This window comes from Postia placenta (assembly GCF_002117355.1).
Source record: "Postia placenta MAD-698-R-SB12 unplaced genomic scaffold POSPLAscaffold_7, whole genome shotgun sequence".
NCBI classification, from domain to species: domain Eukaryota; kingdom Fungi; phylum Basidiomycota; class Agaricomycetes; order Polyporales; family Adustoporiaceae; genus Rhodonia; species Rhodonia placenta.
In genome coordinates this window covers 564,080-580,404 of record NW_020169838.1, presented here as the reverse complement: position 1 = coordinate 580,404, position 16,325 = coordinate 564,080, and the positions used below count along the sequence as shown (strand labels likewise).

General features: G+C 52.8%; 4 protein-coding genes across 4 annotated transcripts; 1 reads left to right on the top strand and 3 right to left on the bottom strand.

Moving 5' to 3' along the window:
* Positions 1 to 1,927: 1,927 nt before the first annotated feature.
* On the bottom strand, positions 1,928 to 3,022 carry POSPLADRAFT_1056661 (hypothetical protein; the record flags this gene model as incomplete). Its single annotated transcript, XM_024480816.1, has 3 exons — positions 1,928 to 2,060; positions 2,204 to 2,294; positions 2,347 to 3,022. The coding sequence occupies 3 exons, from the start codon at positions 3,020 to 3,022 to the stop codon at positions 1,928 to 1,930; spliced, it is 900 nt and encodes a 299-aa protein (XP_024338862.1).
* Positions 3,023 to 3,257: 235 nt separating this feature from the next.
* On the bottom strand, positions 3,258 to 4,903 carry POSPLADRAFT_1143206 (hypothetical protein; the record flags this gene model as incomplete). The annotated part of the gene is made up of 3 exons (XM_024485529.1): positions 3,258 to 3,631; positions 3,783 to 4,600; positions 4,650 to 4,903. The coding sequence occupies 3 exons, from the start codon at positions 4,901 to 4,903 to the stop codon at positions 3,258 to 3,260; spliced, it is 1,446 nt and encodes a 481-aa protein (XP_024338861.1).
* Positions 4,904 to 5,640: 737 nt separating this feature from the next.
* POSPLADRAFT_1046522 (hypothetical protein) lies at positions 5,641 to 14,253 on the bottom strand (the record flags this gene model as incomplete). The annotated part of the gene is made up of 19 exons (XM_024479055.1): positions 5,641 to 5,799; positions 5,986 to 6,034; positions 6,129 to 6,152; positions 6,335 to 6,351; positions 6,492 to 6,637; positions 6,756 to 6,760; positions 6,797 to 7,035; positions 7,091 to 7,337; positions 7,468 to 7,575; positions 7,631 to 7,876; positions 8,075 to 8,142; positions 11,573 to 11,622; positions 12,223 to 12,345; positions 12,552 to 12,842; positions 12,933 to 13,054; positions 13,132 to 13,216; positions 13,581 to 13,974; positions 14,059 to 14,137; positions 14,180 to 14,253. The coding sequence occupies 19 exons, from the start codon at positions 14,251 to 14,253 to the stop codon at positions 5,641 to 5,643; spliced, it is 2,526 nt and encodes an 841-aa protein (XP_024338860.1).
* A 535-nt stretch (positions 14,254 to 14,788) lies between these two features.
* On the top strand, positions 14,789 to 16,237 carry POSPLADRAFT_1143125 (hypothetical protein; the record flags this gene model as incomplete). Its single annotated transcript, XM_024485516.1, has 2 exons — positions 14,789 to 14,972; positions 15,081 to 16,237. The coding sequence occupies 2 exons, from the start codon at positions 14,789 to 14,791 to the stop codon at positions 16,235 to 16,237; spliced, it is 1,341 nt and encodes a 446-aa protein (XP_024338859.1).
* Between the last annotated feature and the right edge of the window lie 88 nt (positions 16,238 to 16,325).

The following is a 16,325-nucleotide window of genomic DNA, read 5'->3' as shown; positions in this document are numbered from 1 at the left end:
CTCCAACAGGTGGAGAGTGATAGAATAGTCGTTAGATTTCGCGCAGGAATAGAGACTGGACACGATCAAATAAATGTGCGTTTAACCCCGCTTATAGCTAGCAGAAACATAAGGATTCGAATGTGAAACACACAGTGTAAGAACAAGTGGCATAAGATAATGTCCTAAGCGTCGACTGGACAGTGAGATGAGACCTTTAGGGAAGATAGCAAGCTCTTGTCATTTAGTCGATGTGAAAGGGTCGGCACAGTGCCTTTAGAACAAAGCAGACGATGATTCCCTATGGCAGTACTATGGATTAGCTCCTAAGAATGTAGGCAGGGAAATCTTAAACTATCGAATTCCATCAACCATAGCGACAAAACTTTGGAGGATTCTCGTTTTCCACACGCAATGGTGACGAAATAATAATGTGCAGCTATGTGAATCAATTATGATTTGTGAGAAAGAAGGCTGATAATGCGAGTACCCCGTATTTTGCGTATTCACAACAATGGGGCGGACGCCCGGAAGACCGCGCTTCTACAATAGCCATCAAATTTTGGATCCAGTCATGAGAGTCCAACCTTAGCTCGTTAGTGCCAATCCCGGCGTCAACACCTCACTATAAGGCGAACGAGGGCGACGACCTCGCCCAATTTCTCTTGTGATATTGTCTCGTCGTCATCTGGCTCTGCTGTGCCGACATACCATCCAGCGTGCTTGATGGCCCCCGATATCATCGACAGGTCTCAATAGACATTGAGGCCTAATCCTTCTTCAAACGCGTGGTCAGATCCCTCTAGAGTATTCCTGAGCGGCGTGCTCGCGCCTATAGGAACCTCTTCCGCTTTTCAGTGCGTGTCACAGGGGCAAGGTAAGGCGTTACATTGGACGAAAAACTGCACGTCAACAAACACTTGTCTTTGGAAGCAACAGAAAAGTACTCACAATGTATAAGTGCGTGCAGTGTTGTAAACGGACCTCAAGAGAGACCGTAAATGTCCTATGAGTGACGATAGAAAACATGCTCGACGTGGTGCAGGCAGAAAGCAAGCTATCCCATAACCAATATTGCCTTCCTTCATGATCCCTTGCCAACAAACAGACAATGCCTTCTGCACAAGACGGCGGTCAAGGAGATGCATTGTTCTCAAGAAACAGATTTCGTACTATCCGAGGATGATCACACGTTCTATCATTTTTGATTCGCCTATATAGATTAGTCACGCGGAGAAGGACGTACATGTAATACACCCTCAGCCTTGTCATTCCTGAGGATCAAAAGCCATGCTCGCAAAGGGCGGCATGCAGCAGACATCAACATGGTCTTCGCTACGAGCCTTCCCTTGACATGCATTCCTGGATGTTGCTCTGCCTGCGTCACCTTTAGTCCTTCCCGCCTACTGGGTGCAGAACCACACAATGGTGGTCGCGACTCGCGCAAGGCGTATGGAAAGATGATCTCGATCACCCATATCCGATCGACTCGGCTGCGGCCGGATATCCACACGTTGACAGAGGTGGCAAGTTCGAGTCGTATACGATGACGGTATCCTGCTCCCTTGTATGTTTCTTTGCCACGGATTTATCAAGTCTCCTAATGGTGAATTTATACACACTGGCCATCGACGTCGCAATATGTGGAATGTGTTATCCACGGTGGTCAACTATGCTTGCCCGTTCAATTACAATGGGTATCAAGAGCATCTAACGAGCTCGGTTGTAGGTATAAACAATGACTCTAGTCGATTGTTGGGAATCATGGTCTGATGCAAGGAGCGGACACCAGTGCGGTATAGCTGACATCACAGTCGGGTGAGTGCTAGAGGTTGAGTCGTCGCGCCTCATTATCTCCATGCCAAGTGCCTGTGCCTCCGGGACATGCACCATGTCCACTGTGGGATAGGTGTGTGTTGAAGTCCACGCTTGAGTAGGTGTACTCCTATCACTTGCGTGCTTTCTTTCTCGCTGCCCCCTCAGGGGCAGCAGTGTCCTCGTCCTCGTCACGTGGCCTTCTTTTCCGCTTCAGATTTGGCTGTGTCGATGCAGTACAGTCAGGCTCCGCTCCCGTGTCGGCCCTGTCAAAATTGATAGTCAGCGTCAGTTCATTCTCTCTATTTTCCTCGCGATGCGGCCCCGGAGATCACACTTATGGACATTGAGTGCGTTTCTACGGAGCCGGCCCTTCAACGAAACCATACAGAAACACATTTTCACATACCGTGGTGCATTGTCTCCTACGTCCTCGTCATTCGCTTTATTCGCGGGCTGTGTTGACATCTCAACATCGGCAATCGAGCCATGGGCCGTGCCTGTCAAGTATACATTAGCACTGAAATGACAGTCAGTCGTACAAATTCTCACCATCCGTATTCACGGCTTGATCACGGTTTCCCCCATTGATTTTCCGGAGTAGCCGTGCGCTACGACGCACCGGCTTCTTTTCCGTCTCTGTTCGTGGGCCCCTGGCACGAGCGGCGGATTTCTTGGGTCCCGCTACGGCTGCAACCAGCTCAGGCGCGCTTTGTTGCATGGGGCCATTCCCTCCACATTCCCCTGCAGGGACCGCAGGGGGCAAACCAGTCGCTGGAGGAAGAACCGTGGGCGTCCTCGAACTAGAAGCCTCTGGTGCAGGGATTGCCAATCTGGGCTGACTAGGCTCCTGGACGAATGGAACGGCTTGGGCGGTCCTGTCCGTGGATACTTCTGGAGTGGCGTTGGATGCCAGTGGCATCCTGGACCTGGGACGCGAAACTTCAGCATCGCGCCCGGATAGGCTGGACTCTGAATCCAGGTTCTGATCGTTAGCGGCTTGTTGGAGACTCGTGGCTGAGGGTGCCAGTGCTCTCCTGGCCTGCGCGCGCTCGGTCATACGCCGGAGCCTAGGGGGCAGGTTCCGGTGCTCATTGTCGTTCTCGGTCGCATGCAAGGGCATCTTGCCCAGCATGCGACGCAGCCTGCACGGCACATGTCGGCGCAGTTGGTCTTCTGGGCCATTCCCCTTTGTTGCTGGTGGTGTCTGTGGTGCGGGGTGCACCATGTGGGGGTCGAGCGTCGTGTGTATCGTTGTCTGCATGTTCTCTACTGCTCGGCAGATGGTGTGTTGAGGTGTGGGTGGGTATAAAGTGGGAGGTCGAATATCTGTGGCTGAGGCAGGCTGTGTGGTCTTGTATGTGTTTGAACCGGTCACGGGATCGTCACTGAAAGGTGCCTCTCGCTGACCGTTCCTTTATTCTAGTCTGCGCACGCGAGACCGGTACAATGTACCAATACATTTACCATGGACGCGTAATGCAAGTTTTCATGGGGCGTCTTCTTTCGATCACAAATTGTCCTTTCACTCGCCTTGTAATTTTATCGAAGCGAGAGCGGCTTCGCGCTGATGTCCCATGATTCACGAGATTGTATAGTAATTTTGGCCTCCACCTAGGTAGTCCAAGTCGCTCGTGCCACAGCCGTTGCAGCACATCGACGTTATCGTCCCACTCAGACGCTGGTGGTCTGTTAGGGTTTGGCATGTGCTCGACAAAGACGACGAAATATTCGGCGCAGAAACGACGTCCCCGCTTGACAAATGACATAGGTTCACTTTCAGACCTCGCAGAGCAGACGGCAGCATTCTGACAAGCCCAATCCAGTCGATGGTCTTCTGTCAGGCAAGAATACTACTAATCATAAAGGCGGCAATGCCGGCAGGAACATACACGTGTTATACAACAAATAAGAATAACTCCATGACCAGTAGAGAATAACCGCACGTAGAGGAATGCAATGCATACTGATTCAAATCTTCAGCCAACCCAATGCTACCGCTCTTTCCACATTTCCCACGCAAATGCCTACGTTCGTATTCAGATGGCGCTGCAATGTGTCTCTGCGACCACACTTGGTCCCGCACCCACCCACCATCGACCTGCCATTGTGCCTGTACGGCTTTGCATCCCTCGCGACATTGTACTCTGCAGCCAACTCGACGGGGACACCGCAGCACTTCCACTTCTTGCCGTGCGCCTCGCCCGCATGGGCCTTCATGTGTCGCCATAGTTCGCTACGACACTTGAATACATTTTCGCAAACCGTGCACTTGCAATCTTTCCTCCCACGGGCGATCGAGACCTTGAGCGCCAACACTTCGGCTTTAACCTGCCGTAGGCGCGAGCGCGTGTGCGTAGGGGATCGTCTGTGCTTCTTGGGGCCTTGTGGACGGCGCGACGAGGGGCCAGACACCCCGCGCACGGACGACGACGGCTCGACATGACTCGAACGCAAGGCGGACGAATGCATATCGCGATCGAGAGAGTCCGGCGACGGTTGAGAAGGACTGAGGACGTCACGGAAGCTTCCGCTGTCGATTGCGCCGGTGTCATTGCGCCAGGAGGACATGGACGAAGAAGGGGACGAAAGGGAAAGAGACGTTGACGAGCCCGAAGAGGAGCGCAGTGAGGACGATCTCGTGGCCGAAGGTGAGTCTTCCAAGGCGGAGGCTATCTCCCATGTACTGGGATGCGCGACATGAATAGGATCGACGTGAATGTGAGATATGTCGGCGATGGGCGAGCATCCAGGTGTGCAGTCGGACGCCAGGAGTATCCCAGTGTGAGTGTCACATGGTGCGAAACTGGGCGCAGATCAGCAAAGATACACGAAACAGCACGAGAAAGACTGACGGGGTACTTCCTGAGCACCATGGTGTGCCATACTCCTCGGCGGCATTGAACACGACCGGTAGCCCGGAGTGCGCAAGTGGTTCGCAATGGGCGTCACACTGATGCACGGCAAAGTCATCGGAGGAGTGTTCTTGCAAAGTATCTGGGTGTGAGTCAAGGCGGAATGACTGTTCCATGGAGCGCGTGATCCCGTCTACGCCGGAAGGATCGTAGACGGTGGTTGGGGCAAAGGAGGTGAAGTGGCTGTAAGACATCTCGGGTGAGGGAGGGCGGAATGAGAAACCACAAGAGCGTCGGGTGCACGGTGCTGGGGGCACCTTCGAGTGGTGTGCCGCAGTCTTTTATACACAGATAGTGCCGCGCCATTATGCAGCAGGCCAGCCTCATCGCCGTATGTTCTTGACATCCGTAAATGGAAATGGGTTTCGGTAAACGGACGCCATTTCACAGAAGCGAGATTAGCGCGCGCCTGTGCCGCTACCGTGCCGTGCTCCGTCCCATGGGCTCTGGGGGTCGTCGTCAAGCCCGTCCGTGCCTGCACAAGGCTGCCACCCTGGTATATATAATGCTGGAACCATTTCACAAGGAAATTAATGTCTCCCGAGCCTCCAATATGGTCCACTGTGAAGGTTTTGTATACGCGACAACACGATCACGGGATCGTGACGTCGCGCGCGACCCGCGTCAGGGGAGACCAGCAGTGGGCATCAGACTTATCGAGTGATCCCATACTCTATACTGAGTATAGTTGTAACCATATAGCCCATGTCTCGCTGTCGGTTCTAACGTGCTTTGCAAGCATTTGGTCGGGTTAGAGACTTGATATCAAAATAACGTAACTACAGCACGTACCGGGAGGTAGGCACCTAGAGAAATGAAGTTGCATTATGCATCGAATTCGCAACTTCGGTTCGTGAGCCAGCAAATGATGGGTCCAGTTTGAGGAACCGTTGAATAGTAGAAGCTGTCGCGTCAGGCAGGTCATTGCAGATCAGTATGTCAAGGAGTAGCGTATCACCATTACTAGTCCAATCAGACAGGTAGTCTTATCCAGCCCAATAGCTCGCAGGATTTTCTTTTTAAGCGACGTGCTGGATTGGAGCAATGTGGAAGGATGCTTAAGCCAAGGAAGGTGCCTCGAGCAAGGTCTCTAAATTAGCTGGTTTAGCATAATTCAGGGGCATATTTAAAGACATCAGGCAGAGTTCGGGGAACATGAGAATGAAACACGCCATTGATTTATAGACTGAATTGTTCGGGAAGTCGGATTTCGAAGCAAGGCGGTGAGCTATGAATAGTGGGACGCTCGAAGACCCTCTATGAGGCGCACACATACCTGCTCATGATACGATTCGTATGAGTTACGATCTCGGATCAGACCAGAACTATCGTTCCCGCGAGTCAATGACATTAATCGCGGTTAGTAGCACCGGTCGTAAAATATATTCAAATTCGAGTGAGGCCACCTCGCATACTCACTTTGAGACAACATATGAACGGGCACTGCGTGATTACAAAAGTGGAGAGAAAGGGAAAACACACGAGTTCGAGGGCAGCGTTGTCACTGTTTTGCACTAATGGATAGTACGTTGTGCGCCGACAGCAACTCTAGCCTACAGTATGAGGTCGTTTACATATAGGTGTGCGCCACTTCGTGTAGACCATCACACGCCGAACACACGCACCACGACAGCTGAGATTCCTTCACACAGGAACATCAGCAGATAAATGCTCACGACGAACTCGCCTAAACTCATCGCGCCGCTCCAACGAGCGTAAAGAAAGGCGTCCGGGCGCGTGGAACTTGAGGATAATGTCCGTACTATTGAGGGACATGCGTACTACGTAAAGTGTGCCTTTTTCCACGATGATCGTCGCATTGCTGAGCCCGTCTTCACTCAACCAGAACCCTGCGTAGAGATCCCGGGAGTACTCGGCAAGCATCTCGTTCATTCCGGGCTGAAAGCCCGAAGGCGTCGTAGGCGAGTCTGCCGGCATCTAGGTAGTGTCCCCCAAGAAGCACCACGATCCCATACGAGGTACACGGGTGTATCGCGATCGCCGCATGAAACCCTGCCATGATCGTGACTACACACAGAGACGCACAGCAACTGTTGCGCGAATGCTTTCAGAAAGCGAGCACGCACGCTTCCAATAGATCTTCGGAGTCGTCTCGCGCCTTGATGGTCTCCCAAATGAAGCCGATCTCGGTCCAGTCATCCTCATCGAATGAGTGCACTGGCTGCAGCCACCGATACATGGAGTGCCGTGAAACCAGGCTCTCGGGCGACGCAGGACTCAGCAGTCCCCGGGTGACCTTGATGCAGTCAGGCAGAGACGAGAACTGGCCTCCCGCCGGATTCACAGCATCCAAGAAGTCTAAGTCCTTACAACGCGATTAGCAAGCTAGCAGCCTGTGAACTTGTGGTATTGGGTATTACCGCGATCTCCGGCTCGAGCGAAGGCACGACCACCTGGAGTTTGTTCGCGTCCGTCGTCAGGGAATGGCTACCATTTGTCCCAAGAGGACTGAAGATGCCTCTCTGCAGGAGCTCCGCATATTCGGCTGGTGAATGCTCTGGATGCTTGCTCGCGGTACGGTTGGCGGCGACGAGCGCAATGCCGAGCAGATCAGTAGCGGTGTTCGAGTAGGCGGAATACGTCCGCGGCGGTGAAGTGAGCCGGCACCTGTTGATTGTGTGGAACAAGAACGCATGGTCAGGAAACGGTAGCGCGTTCGTGGGGGGCGGGCCTCCGCCTATCATGTCTTTCAGCCAGGTGAACGAAGCCCGGAGGCCAGTCCCTGCCCATGCTAGACATATTGGTAGCGAGGTCGAATACAGTTATGCCCATGTCTTCTCCTGTGTTTCGTTGGTTTGCTGGCTTAAAGATGAGGTCCGGGAGGAACTTCTCCACCGAGTCGTCCCTGCCCTCTGTATTAAGGATCGGCGTACACAATATGTCAGTGATTGTGGACACACCACGAGAGAACACCCCGCTCTGCCAAAATATGACCCTCCAACACGGCAAACAGCTTCGCCACTGATGCGATGCGGTAGGAGGCATGGCTCGGCGTAGGCGGAGAGGTGAACTCGTTGCCCCGGATGACGCAGGAGTTCCGCTCGAAGACAGGGCCGTCGGACGTGACCACAGCGATCGAGAGGTTGTCAATGTCGCCCTTGGTGAACCGCGTGGAAAAGGAGTCGCTCACACACTCGGCTAGTCTCCTGACAAGCGGATGATTGGCGGGCGGCGAGGTGTCGACAAAGAGCTTGAGAGGAAAAGGCGGCAGCTGAGGCGCTTGACCAGCAATGTCCCCAACAAGTCACAGGGCGGTCCCGCCTAGCACCCGATGCTACATGCAATGGATACCTTCCCGCAAGATCTTGATGATTTGCATATCGAGACCTGACTCTGAAACAGACCTATTCTGTCGGTCCGTAATGTCTTGCAGAATAGAAGCCTCCGTAGGGAAGACATACAGAAGATATACCTATGTGACGGACGAGGGAGGGACGATAGTTGATTCCCTATCGGAAGTTCTCCATAGGCCGCTTTCGTGCGATTATTGCAAGCCTTGAAGAGCCCGTGATTAGATTTCCCATTGTTCACACACCGTTCATACGATGAGTCCATTGGAACGAATGATAGACATCCATTGAGGCAAGATGTTGGGGAAAGACGAGCATGGGACGGCATCACACATCCGAGCGTGCGGACGCTGTTATGGGACATGTGTCAAGTGCTGTGGATGATGTCATGACGGCACGTCGGGTCGAAGCTGTAGCATAAGTATCGGGCACGTGGCCTAGCGAATACGAGGAGGATGAGAAAGCAGCCCTTCCGTGGCGAGTACAAATGACGAGAAGCGTGATGTGAGGGTATTGACAGATTCACGGGTTACACCCTCCAGGAGTGCGTTACTCAACGAGGGGATGAGCAGTGATCACTGATGTGTAGGACCCGACAAAAGGAGAGACGCAGCAGGCCTGTGTCCTTAAAAGGGAAACGATCCCCGCGCCACCGTCCGATGTATCCCGTAGCCACTGCACAATGCACATCGAGCATGAAGCAGAGGGGCAGAACAGCTTCCTCTCGGCGTGCAGCGCATGTCATGCGATGAATAAGCTGATAAACGGGAGTAGAAAAGGGGCCGTCCCACCACCGATCCTCCCATCAGCCGGGTAGCATTTGAGAGCTGTGACTGGCCCTCAGGCAAGGCTCCCTCCTATCTATACGGAAGGCGCAGCATAAAAGAACGAGGCAAGGGCATGCAATGGTCATACCTCCAGTACAACGATCCAAGAAACCAGGTATGGCTGCTGTTGTTTTGGCGTTGTCGTGACATTCTGACAATAGTGGCCACGCAGCCGGGAGACATGGATAGTCTCGCAAGGAAGAAAAATGACTGCTGTGGAGGCGGGGGCGCTTGAGGATCGACTTGCCCGGCGTTGGGATGGTCACAGCAGACGAAGAGGGAGATGAGGCGAGCATTTCTGCAGCATCGCGCACGTTGTCGGCGACAGCGAAGACACACAGAAGTCTGAAACAGGCGGTGTGATCTGAAACAGGCGGGCGAGGATACTGTGCCTCCCCGGGTAGTCGGCAGACCCCCCAAGTCGGCAGTCACGTAAAAGTAACACATCCATCACGATCCATCACGCGTGATATTTCAAGGTCCGCTTAGCCAACGCTTGAGGATTCTATGGGCAGGTAGCTCGAAGCATACAATGAGGTCGCTGACGTGATCGGAAAATGAAACTCCGACACAAGCTGTTACAACCGAGGCGTACACCAGCGTGACAACGGCTTGAGCTGGTCCTCAGGAAGGATTTCCAGAACTACTGCACCGTTCGCTTTCGTTCAAGCTGGAAATGAAAGCAGGCGTACGAAAACCTATGTCTATACAAAAGCACGAAGGTAATCGAGTACTGTGGAGGGAGATACTATGAAATTGCCGACTTGGGGGTCTGCCGACTACCCGGGGAGGCACAGTATTGTTATCGCCGACTTGTTACTCGAACTTACCGCACCCTGGCAGAATCACGTGCGTCCTGAAAACATATCAGAAACTCGCAGCACCCTCCGCGCAAACTTCGACTGAGCTCGCGACGTTTGCTGACACTACGCGTTCCTGCCGTTCCTTCTGGAGAAACCGCACTACCAGCCAGAACCTCCTGCAGGAATTCAACAGTCAGATCAATAGACTTGTCGGCGAGGAATATTGCCAGATTAACCCAGATTAACACGCATGTTTTCGACCCTAGGTAAATTACCGATTAATCTACCGGTAATTGGCCGGTAAATCAGGTCGCTGTTAATTAAGGTAAGGTAACCAGATTCATCGCGCCCTACTAATTTAGAATGTCGGCATCCGCCGCCCCTATTACTTATTGGTAGTGTTTCAATAAATGCTCCTTTCATTCTCACTTCGCCCTGAGGAATACTTTTCGCTAATCTTGCTTTCACGGATGCTTTGGCCCAGTGAGAAATTACAGAACGTGGTTTTTTCTTTACCCCAACGCGGTCCGGGTTGGCTACAAAGTGAGGGCCATCCGAGTCCGAAGGTTATTGTTCCTTGAGGTAACTTGGCCGAGCATCAGGGTTTCGGTTATTACTGAACTGATAGTTACAGTAACATCGTCGCATGATTCAAGGTGGAATCACGATATATCATCTTAGAGTGCCTTGAGGCTGGTAGGCAATATACCGTCATGGTAAGATGCACCTCGGCCTGAGGCAACCTTACCAACACCACACAGTATCCCCTGCCTGATTTCCTGTTGACGTCTCTGGGGTTTTCATTTCCCAGATGCGGAGGTATGTAACGTTTCGTGCTCTCCACGTAAATGGGCCTTAGATGGGCCCACTTGTACTCTTCGAACCCATGACCAGTCGGGATGATAGAGGTGAAACGGAATCAAATATTGCACAGCCCGTCCACATGCCGGTCGATCACTGTATGCAGATCGGTGGCGCACAGAGCACCCTAGTACAAAAGGCGAAGCATATGAGCCCCTTGATGACAGTATTTTTCACCTCGCAGTCACCACGCGCAAGTGAGAATCCCCCCCTCCCTAACAGTATGTCGAGCAGCTTCTCCTCTGAAGGGACCATCCCCTTCACGGTCGATGGCGAGACCCATCAGACATGGTACCGCCTTTTCGGTGACCTCACGAAACGCACCCACCGCCCTCTCGTCGTGATCCATGGCGGGCCCGGGCTCAGCCACGACTACCTCCTCCCGATCGGCGACCTCGCAACGACTGCGTCCATCCCCGTCATCCTTTACGACCAAGTCGGCACCGGGCGCTCTACGCATCTACGCGAGAAGCCCGCGTCTTTCTGGACGATCGACCTCTTCCTCGACGAGCTCACGAACCTGGTAAATCACTTCGGCGTCCAGGACGATTTCGACGTCCTTGGGCACTCGTGGGGCGGCACACTGGCCATCGAGCTCGCCATCCGACGCCGCCTGCCCGGTCTGAAGCACGTCGTCCTCAGCAACACGCTCGCCGCGAAGCGCCTCCTCAGGGAGTCGAATGAGATGCTGCAGAAGAACTTTCCGCAGGAGGAGCGCGAGGCATGGCTGGCGGGCCCCGAACACCCACTATTCGGCCAAGCCTCCGCACACTTCTTCTCCCTGCACGGATGCTTGCTCAGCCCACCGCCACAGGAAATGCTGTACTCGCTGGCTCAAGGATCGCCAGGAACGGGCGACACGACCGTCTATAATGCGCTGCAAGTCTGTGTGCAATATTGATGTGCTCGCCTACTTACCGCTGGCCCATCACAGGAGCCAAGGGGAGTATGCAGATTGGGATGTGATCGACAAGCTGCACACTGTCGAGGTCCCCGCGTTGATACTCAACGGACGCGCGGACTATATGCAAGACTTCGTGAACGCTCCATTCTTCACACACATCCCGCGCGTCAAATGGATTACGTTCGAGAAGTCCAGCCATATGCCGTTCTGGGAGGAACGTGAGAGATACATGCAAGTGATCCAGAATTTCCTCAGCCTCTAGAGTGGAGGATACTCGCCCTTTCCTTGCGCAACAAGGCTGTCTCGAATGAATGGCCGACGTAGTACATGGCTTGCGAGCTTGTCAAATCATTCTTCCCCTGTCTCGCCACTCATATCGTCAGAAATAAGTCACTATTTGATGTATTATTACTATCCAGCGGCTATCAACTAAATATGAGTCTGGCGAGTGTGCCGTTCGCGAAGACATAATTGTATGCGATGCAACACTGCATCTCCTGCCATGACGTTACTGCACCTGGTCTATTTCGTCATCGGCGTCGGCATTTATGTAGATAGATGAGTTAAACTACCGTGCCACCGCTGCTTGGTTGCCGCCCTACCAGCATGGTACACTCGAGACAGATACATGGCGTCGGGAGGTTCCGGTATTTGTGGAGACCACCGAACACGACCTTCTGCTGGACATAGACTTCGACAACGGCATATGCCACGCCAGCACACAGGCATCATACCCAACCTTGCCTTCCTCGCCCTTCGCCAGCACACCCGCACTGACAACGCCGCTCCTTCCTCAGACGATCAAACCGTCTTTTGCGCCGAGTGTCGGAGGGTCTTCCGGGCCACCCAACCATTTCGTAACAATAGCCTTCACACCACCGCCACACGTGAGTACGCCATGCGTACCCCGCGGGACCGATCCTGGTCTACCTGTGGTAGAGCAGAAAACGGTTGCATTCGGAATACGGACACTAGAACTCGGGTGACGATGCAGCACTCTTCCTTGATAGCACGTCCAACAACACAGGATTTACCTCTTATTAGGACGCCACCGCATGCTCTGGGACTGCCGCAGGTCCTTTGCACGTGAGTTCTAGTGCGAGGACAAAGTCCCCACGCGGCGATAGGAAATGCACCCATCCACACGCCCTGGTCCAGCACAACACGAGCACTAGTTCGCATCGCAAAGCTAGCAAGCGCAAGGACCGCGACGACGACCTCGTTGACGTTCCCACCGACAACTCGGCCTCTCGCCGGCGCACCAAAAGGGGAAGGCACGCCTTCAGGGATGCCGACGTTCCCAAGCAGTGCTACCCATGCCTCTTTTGCGGAAAGCGCTTCACCAGAAGGTCTGATGTTGAACGCCATTGTGGCGCGGTTGGACGCTGTCCGGAATACACAGCGGAGGGAGAATTCCGCTGTGACGTCTGTTCAGCAATCCAGTCGCACAAGGATACTTGCGACGGCTATGAGATGGCGGTAGCAACTGAAGAAGAAACGATGTAAAATACACATACTGCCCGGGTGCTGCATCTCCAGTCTGTTAAACGTGCATTTCCTCTTCGTCATCTCGATTTTCTTGCTCCTCAGACACCCGATTGTGGCCGATACGGACTCGAAAGTCATCATACTCCTTGATCTGGTCTTGATATTCGTTCTGGTCTTTATTGCCTCATAAACCTGTGATTCACGCACACCCAGATATACACATCTTACCTTGTATCCTTCTTCAAGATATCCCTTCTGAGATAGCCCCGATGGCGTTGCACATTCTCATCATTTGCATTCCGCTTCAAATCAGCTGTGGAATGTGTCTAGCATATGGCCATTGTTCCCGCACATGGCGAATGAAGTGAAGAAGGCCTGCATACCCAGGCATAAGGTAGAAACGTGTGATGATAACCCGTCGGACTTGCTTCAGGATAGAATGAGAGAGGCTCAAACCGAGCTAAGCCACTTCTCAATAAGAGAATGGTTCTTGATAGGTTTGGAACGGTATTTCTGAGTACGCCAAGCATCGAGAGTTGACACTTTCCTGCGTTCAGAGCTTCTTTGAAGGGTGAAAAGACAATATTACTTTCATTTTCGGAAGCCTGGAGACGGAGGGTGTAGGCCAAGCTGCAACACGAACGAGTGACGGAATATCTGGCCAGTCGATTACCCACGTGCGCTCCCGGCATCTTGCGGTTGATTCGGAGTGACCGACTCGCCGTCACTTTTCTGTGCTCTATCATCACCACCGGTTTGTTCAGTTTCACCGTTGGAGTCTGATGGTGTGCTTAATGCCAAGTCTTCTGACTCCACCATTGACAGGGCTTGTACAAATTGATTTCTTGACATTCTCGGCACCTCATTATAGAGCGTTGCGGCTAGGTGCCACTTTGGCGTGAGGTCGATTAGACGCGCAGCCTTCAGCTCATCACCACGGTGAATGCAGAAAATATGGACTTTGTAATGGTAAGGATCAGCGAGAATCGCGAGTTTCTCCATAGTCTCGATGATTCTGTCTTCAATATATTCTCCAACCAAAGCGATAACGATGAGCGGGTATGTCCTTGTCTACGAATTATCGGAATCGCTCGGGCATCTGGAACAATGTGCTTGCGTTATTTGCGAAATGATTGGTCGTGCACGCCAAGTCACCAGCCAGATAAGTTTTTGCCTGTGACATGTTGCGGGAGACATGATGCTGAAGACAAAGTTTTTTCTTGTTCGCCACAACCTGTACATTAGGAATTCACTGTTCATCCAGTCAGTGGCTCACACTTCCGCATCCGTGGTCACGGACGCCACTTTTGAGCCTGGGCCAGCGATCTGGATTGTGATCCTTTCGAACATTAGGCGGACCAAGCGACGGACTGTTGACTATTGGGGGAGCGATGATGCTGGAATTCACGCTCTGAGATATTTTCGGATCACGCGGCCAGCGATTCATAGGCACAACAATGATTGCAGGTCGAAACCGCTCAGATGACACGCATATGCACGATGTAACACACTTTGAAGCACGATGGACTCAAGAAGCATGAATATCAACGATTGCCTTTATACTTACGATCCAGGCAGCGTCGGGCCCGATGTAGCCGTGTGACTCAATGCCGATCTGTGAGAGCGAAAGGCTCATAATGGCAGTACCTTGTACTTTGCATAGTCAGAACAATAGGGGAAAGGCTTCGAAAATTCCCCAAATCGTCTTGTACAATGGCTGCCATCAGCTTTCGAAGGTTGCAGCTAGTCGTGAGAAGCTCGCCTAGTGAGCTCGTCGATGCCAATCCCAGCGTCAACACATAGTAGCTATAAAGTGGATGGGGGCTACACTTTCGCTCAATCTCCGCCGTCACCTTTCCCTACTATTTCATTCTGCATTTCTGGCATGACGCCCTCCGCATTTGGCCTCTGCGATGTTATTGACCCGCCTCAGCCAGCATCGAAGCTTGATCCTCTAGACCTTCATGAACATTCCACTGTCGACCACGTCAATTTCGAGACACCGAGGCCGTCCGAGGTCTGGGGAGAATCAACGGCGGATGGTGACTACGCGCAGGAAATGAGAGATAGTAATTATAGCCACAAGGTGCGGACATTCATCTCAATCGGTCAATACTACTGAGCGAGCAGTCCGCCTATTCAGCCCACCACTGTCACTCCCTTCTTTCCCTGGTCAGACCCATCGAACATATTCTTCAGTGGCATTAGCCATCCTCCAGAACCTCTGTTCACTGTTACACATCTCTTGGAGCCCACAGACCAGGTGCCAGGTTATGACCTTCCCTCAGCAGGCAGATGGTCCGATGGTTCCGATTCCATATCTCCAAGCCTTCATTCGCCTACAATCAGATCACTGTGCAATGAGTGGGCTGATGACTGTTCCCCACTGGAGCAGACTAATGAAGAGTATATGCCTCATCCGAGCAAGGATCAAGGAAGCCCTTATAACATCGTATTCATATCTGACAATATGCCCGCGCTCCCGGATCATAACGAGGATCTCATCGCTCAACATCGCAGCGATCCCACCAATTTACTAGATGCGTCAGTCAACATCATCGCCGATCTGCATGCATTGCTTTCAAGCGCTGGCACGAACGTCATGTCCAGTGTCGTCACATCTGATCTACACAAGGTAGAGCAGAATGCAACAAAAACAGGAAACGCACACTGTATTGCTGACGCCATAGTCGAAAGCAATGTGGATGTGCAGCACATTATCGACGAGGAGACCATTCAGGCTGATAGGGAATATGATGGTCACATCCTGGTGGAGACCCCACCTTCAGCTTGTCTTTTGTCGTCCTCGCATCAACCTGGTTTGCAGTCTCGTGTCAAATCGCAAGTACGACATAAGCGCCCTGAAGTAAAGGAAGTCCAGAATCAAGACACAAGCGCAACCGTGGAAGTTTCGCTGCGGCGCAGCAATCGGAATCGGGAGCGCACCGAGGCCACACCCTCCACGACCCCTATCCACTCCGAGCAGCCGCTAAAACGTGCGCGCATCGGGAACACACCCACACCCACGGGCAACGGCAAAACAGCGGCAATGGTAGCCTCCAAGCCCAAACCCATCGCGATGGCAGACGGACGCTTCGCTTGCCCGCACTGCCCAGCAAAGAAATTTGAGCGCTACCATGACTGTCGCCGACACATAGACATGAGCAAGCGATGTCTGGGATGGAACGGGATCCTCTATCCCTGTCGTCGCTGCGGAAAGAAGTATACGAGGCCCGACGCGGCGAAACGGCACATGGACGACAAGCCGAATTGTGGGCAGAAGGGTGGGAGGAAGAAGGGCGGTAAGAAGGAGAATAGGCCCAGAGACGACTGAAGGCGCACCTGTAGGAGAGCGTCATATGGATACGGCTCGAGAGCGTCGCTGCTCATCAGCCTTCGTCCTTCCAGCCTCTTCTTTGCGT